The sequence below is a fragment of the Nothoprocta perdicaria genome, unplaced genomic scaffold (genome assembly GCF_003342845.1).
Source record: "Nothoprocta perdicaria isolate Ctin4 unplaced genomic scaffold, notPer1 scaffold_92, whole genome shotgun sequence".
NCBI lineage: Eukaryota > Metazoa > Chordata > Aves > Tinamiformes > Tinamidae > Nothoprocta > Nothoprocta perdicaria.
In genome coordinates this window covers 1,900,694-1,906,772 of record NW_020456221.1, presented here as the reverse complement: position 1 = coordinate 1,906,772, position 6,079 = coordinate 1,900,694, and the positions used below count along the sequence as shown (strand labels likewise).

At 47.8% G+C, this 6,079-nt stretch overlaps 1 protein-coding gene across 1 annotated transcript in view; it reads left to right on the top strand.

The window, feature by feature from the left end:
* The first annotated feature begins 118 nt into the window (after positions 1-118).
* The window catches only part of KCNN2 (potassium calcium-activated channel subfamily N member 2), a 72,245-nt gene continuing 66,284 nt past the window's right edge, over positions 119-6,079 (top strand). Inside the window, exons 1-2 of the mRNA XM_026052838.1 lie at positions 119-1,213; positions 1,616-1,711. Coding sequence (XP_025908623.1) covers positions 119-1,213; positions 1,616-1,711 — 1,191 coding nt within the window. The remainder of the gene's footprint in view (positions 1,214-1,615; positions 1,712-6,079) is intronic.

The window sequence follows — 6,079 nt, the reverse complement described above, 5'->3', positions numbered from 1 at the left end:
GCGCGCGCGCGCGGGGGCGGCGGGGGGATCCCCGCGAGCGGGAGGGGGCGGGCAGCCCTCGGCCCCGCCCCCGCCTCGCTCACGCCGCGGCCGGTCCCCCCCCCCCGCAGGTGACGTGATGCCCGTTGTTTTGGTGCGCGCGGCCAATGGGAGGCGGCGCCTGGATTCTACGGGAGCCGGGATGGGCCCGCGGTGGCGGCGGCGGGACTCTCCGCTGCGCACCATAACGCATTGCGCAGCGCGCGGCGCCGCCCGGCCCTCCTGCGGCTTTAACGGCGCGGGCATGGAGGCAGCGCGGCAGTCGGCGCCGGGCTTCTGCGCCGAGCAGCAGCGCCCGCCGCCGCAGTGCCCGCCGCCGCACGGACACGACAAGCAGAGCCTCCCGCAGCAGCAGCAGAGCCCATGTCTCCAGTGCAACAACTGCGCCTACTACGGGGCCGCGGCGGCGGGGGATAACCTGCCCCTGCTGCTCCGCGCCTCCTCGCCCCTCTCGGCCGCCTTCCGCGCACACTCGTCGCCGCTCTCCTCGGCCGCCTCGTCCCGGCAGGGCAGCCAGCTGAACGTCAGCGAGCTGACCCCCTCCAGCCATGCCGGCTCGGCCAGGCAGCCCCACCAGTACGCCCAGTACCACCAGTGCCATAGCCTGCAGCAGCAGCAGGCAGCCAGCCCCAGCAGCAGCGTCAGCAGCAGCAGCGCTCACCACCATCACCACCACCACCACCATCACCACCACCACCAGCAGCAGCAGCAGCGCCGCGAGAGCAACCCCTTCACCGAAATAGCCATGAGCAGCTGCAGGTACAACGGCGGCGTCATGCGGCCGCTCAGCAACCTGAGCGCGTCCCGCAGGAACCTCCACGAGCTGGACTCCGAGGCGCAGCCGCTGCAGCCGCCGCTCGCCAGCCCGAGCCCCAGCGCCAGCGCCGCCGCTGCCGCGCCGGAGATCGTCGTGTCCAAGCCCGAGCACAACAACTCCAACAACCTGGCGCTCTACGGCCCCGCCGGACCCGGGCCGGGCCCCGGCGCCGCCAACAACGGCGGCAGCGGCAAGTCCAGCAAGAAGAAGAACCAGAATATCGGCTACAAGCTGGGCCACCGCCGCGCGCTCTTCGAGAAGCGCAAGCGCCTCAGCGACTACGCGCTCATCTTCGGCATGTTCGGCATCGTGGTCATGGTCATCGAGACCGAGCTGTCCTGGGGCGCTTACACCAAGGTACCGCCCGATGCGAGAGAGGACACCCCGTTCCAGCAGAGCCCTGAGGCGAGCGGACCCTCCTGCCCGGCAGCCGTTAGGCGACCCCCGTCCCCCGCAACCGTTAGACGAGGCGACCCCTTCCCGCCCCCCGCGGGCGGCCGTTAGGCGCGGCGAGCCCTTCGCACCGGCGGCCGTTAGGCGAGGAGGGCCCTTCCCGCCCCCCGCGGGCGGCCGTTAGGCGCGGAGACCCCCGCCCCGCCCCTGGCAGCCGTTAGGCAGCCCGCCCCGCCCCGCGCGCGGCAGCCGTTAGGGGAGGCGACCCCCGGCCCGGGCGCGGCGGCCGCTGCTCGAGGTGACCCCGGCGCGTCGCGTTTCGCCGTGTGCGCGTCCCTGAGAGCCGCCCGTGTGTTGCCGTTGCAGGAGTCGCTGTATTCCCTCGCTCTGAAATGCCTTATTAGCCTCTCCACGATCATCCTGCTCGGCCTCATCATCGTGTACCACGCCAGGGAAATCCAGGTAAGGCTTCACTTTGCAAGTTAACTGCGGTCCGGTGTAGTGGCAGCAGTCACAGAGCTGTTTTTTCTAAAGGTGTTGCTGTGGTAAGTACTTCCCGTGGTTCCAGAAAGCAAAAACACTTATCATTTGTGTCCCAGTGGTCAGTGAACATACTTCAGTGCTGGAGAGAAATACAATACGCTACATGACATATATGTGCCAGGAAGCTTTGTCTACTGGGGACTGTTACCTGCAATTGTGCTGAAGGATCTGTTCATCCCAAGGATGTAACATGCTTTCTCTGTAACATGCCTTTTGTCTTCTGTGTAGAACAATGCTCGTTTATTTCCTAGTAACTAAATTTTGGGTTGTATATTTCCTTTGGATGGCAGGCATAATTTTCAGGGAAAAGACTTCTCGAACTTCTAGGTACGTAATCTTTTCTATTCTGTCTCAGAAACGAGCATGCTTTAGAGGAATATAAAGAGATGGGGAATGTTTATGTTGGACTTATTTAATGCAACCAAAACTGCAGCCACCAGTGAATGTGACAGAGGAAAACTTTCAAGGCAGGTAGGACTAAAGGTAGGAGGAATATAAATATCAAAGCCATAGAAAAAAGTCTAACAGATGTTGTCCCATCTTTAGCTTTGCTGAGTTTACTGAGTTCTGATCGCTTCAGCTCAAGAGATGAAAATTGTGGATTTCAGTTAAATTCAAACATATAACAGTTTTCAAAGTTCTGAAGTGAAAAACATCCGTAAGTATATTGGCGCTTTTACTCTTTGTGGAGATGTTGGGATACTGGCTGGAATGACAGTCTTCAAGGGCAAAGAAGGCTTTTTTAGTTTTGCCAATTAAGAAAAAAAAAAAAAGATAAAAATTGCATAGTCCCTTTCTTGAAAATGGCTGTTGCATTAGTTCTTACATGAAAGAGCAGTCTATACAGACTACTGTACTGTTAAAGAAAATATCGTCTATTGTCTTAGTGAATGAGCTCTTTGCCAAAATGCAGTCTTTATGCATGGAAAAACTTCTGTTTCTGGCACAAAACTCACTTTTTTTATACTAGTATCAAAGATGGACAACTGCTTGACCTTATTCAATATTCAATAACTAGATGTTACTGTAAGAGAATTAGAACTAGAAATTATTGGAGTGCTAATGAAGAGGTTTATTTGTGGAAAAATAAATGAATTAGGTGTTGCATTGTGAGAGCCTTCTATTTCAGTGTATCTTGAGTTGCTTGAAGAAGAACAAAGCTGAAAAAACAAGTTCTGTAAGGATTTGGACTTTTTTTCCCCCCATTTTCCAGAGATTTTAAATTTTAAATCATATACAGGATAACCCAAACAGTTACAGGTTTCTGCATAGGTTCTCTGTGAGTTCTTGCAGTATTTATCTGCATTTCTTTAGCTAAAGAGATGCAAATTTTAAGTCTTTCAAAGACTTTTTTTTATGGATCAGAAAAAAAAATCTTCAGTGGCATATCTTTCTTTTCCCCCTTTTTTCCCCCTTTTTTAAATAATTTTAAAGAACTCCTTCTTGTTTAGGACTGCACAGAGAAGTTGTGCGTTTGTATGACTTAAGGTTAATAAAGTTTTGAATCCTGCAAGTTATAGAGCACAAGCATACCCATTTGTTAAACGGTCATACCTTTTTTTTTTTTTTTTTTTTTTTTTTTTTTTTTTCATCTGAAAGACACTGTACACTGCAATGGTTGTGGTAGGGCCTGGGCTTAACTGCAGCTCCAAGGGGCAGGAAGGAAAGGACATTGTACCATGGCTAGCTATTGTGTATCTGATAACTTTTTCCTTTAGGCGTGATAGGTTTCCACACATTGACTTCTTAAAATGCAACATGCAAGTATGCAGAGCAACATTTAAATATGTCAGTGGTGACAAATTTATACTACAGTTGAAATCTGAAATCCAGAGATACCTTTAAAATACTTAATGGCTTAGAAATATAAAATACTCAGAACCTACTCTTTTCTTTAAGTTCATAATCCAGTGCATATGCAGTGTTTTTTAAACAAACTTAAAGCTGCTGATTTTCTGAAGAGTTTCTTTTGAGGTCAGTTTCTCAGGCTTTAATTCGGACAAATACTCTCCAAGTGTAGGGGAGTCTTCCATGAATGAGTTCTGTGGAATCATGCACACAGATGGTTGGTTCTGTTTGTAGCAGCTGTTGGTTAATCCAGTTCAAATTTGGTTATTTCTTTTCAATTTTCTCTGAAAAGTCCTTACTCAATATCAGCTAGTATAGAGTAAATTAGCAGGAATTCACTGGAAGAATACTCTTTTTTTTTTTTTTTTTTGTGTGTGTGTGTGTGTGTGTGTGTGTGTGTGTGTGTGTAGAAAAGCAGAACATCAACATACTGTACTGTCTGCCAAACCTGCCAAAAGAAAGTGGTTTTTTTGGGGGGGGGTTGTTTGTTCGTTTGTTTTTCCTATGAAACATGAACCTAAATACTCTGGGAAATAAGGTCAAAGTTTAGCAGTTACAGCCATTTTCAGGTTTAATATTTAGAAGTACCTGATGACCTGAAATACTTACCAACTGAAATGGGATTCAATTTTTTTTCAGTAGTCTATTCCCTTGGTTTCTTGGTAGGAAAGCTGAAGAGTCGTGCTTTTCATGCAAACCTGTTCAGTGTCCAGTGAAGGCAGATAAGGTGACTGTAATCAGTCCTTTTAAATGACCTTGCCTGCGTGTTCTGCTCTGACACCGAATAGTTAAACTGGACCATGAGTTTGCCTCTTGCAGACCTGGAGGTTGTGTTTTGGAATGGAGATTTTGTAAGATTTAGAGCGTGTCTCAGCAGCAGTGGCTTTGCGTGTGTGGCTTTGAGACCAACATTCTTGCAGTGGTTGTTTTCATTATCGCTGTGTTTTGGTGAGGCGGTAGTTGCTAAGCAGTGGAGGAGGCAGGTTCACCTTGGCGCGCAGGTGCGCGGGGCGTTCCCCGCCGCCGCCTCGTTCAGCACCGCAGACAGCTCCGCGCGCCGCCCGCCTCGGCGGCACCGGCCCTCGCCGCCCCCGTCTCCCCGGACTCCCCGGCTCGCAGCCGGGATGCGCTCCCGCCACCTCCCCGCGCCCGCCGTTTCACACAGCCACTTCTCCGTGTCCTAAACCTGCTGGCAAAACACGTCATCACCATTATTAATTCTTGATCTTCCAACAAACCTGCCCCCTGTTTGACAGATGAAAGTCTCCACAATGGTGTAACTGCCGCACTTAGACGAAAATCCCTGCCTAGTCCTGTGAAAAATTTGTAATGTGAAAATATTTTCATCAAATATGCTTTCAGTGATTGCAGTAGATTGATTTAACTCTGTGAGTAAAGCACAAACTGTTGTTCTATTTATTAATGTGCGTTAATGTTAAGTTTGCAGTAAAAATTGCATGAAACCAAATAATTTTAAATTATAATTCTTAGCTTACATTATTGTTTACAGAAAAGAAAGGGGGAAAAAACCCACAAGCAATACTTCCTTCCTTCCTTAACCTCCAACTCTGGAAAAAAAAATCAAGTAAACAACAATAATGATATTTAAGTTGAGTTTAAGTATGGTGACAAGCCCAGGTTTGTGCATTCAGTTCACTGTTGTTATGCTTGTTACACTGTTAAAAATGCCACACTCTGAACATTATGAAATGTTCATTATTCTTTCTATAGGCTTGTGTGTTTTTTGATTTGATTCTTTTAAGAAAGGGGCCCTTGTTTGAAGGGCCAGTAGGAAAAATATAACTCAGCATTGTCCCAGCCTGAAAAGAGTATTTCTCTATTACTCCAGTGGAAAAATACACATTTGAACAGGTGCAGAAGGGAAGAATATCTAAGAAGATAGCTTCATCCAATTATCATTATAATGTACAATGTTTAAATTACTCACTTCTCTCACTACTCATGCATAAAGTATTTGTTATTTCATAATATTTTACATAATTAAAGCAGCGCAATATGATTAAAATTGTTTGTAGACAATTTTTTTTGTTCCATTCCACCATTCTCTAATGGAATTTGCTGTTAATAATTCCGTGAAAGTTAAGAACCTTCTGGCTAAACATTCACATGGTAAAGCTGAAGTTTGTCTATTTCTGCTTGACAGTAGACCTTGCGTGTGCTGTCTCTCTTTTGTACGGCTGAAGATGGAAATGCTATTTAAATATGCATTCTGAAGTCTTGCTAGTACTTTTTTATATCAGAACAAAGAATTAACCCCCAGATTTCTCATGTGATTCCCTTAATCCTTTTTCTGCGGTATTTTATCATAGCCTGGTATTTATTCAGGGATGACTCTAACTGGGTAGGATGACTGTGTTCACTGGGAAATCTATGCTTTGATGCTGGAATACTTACCTTATCCCTGTAAATAAACATTGC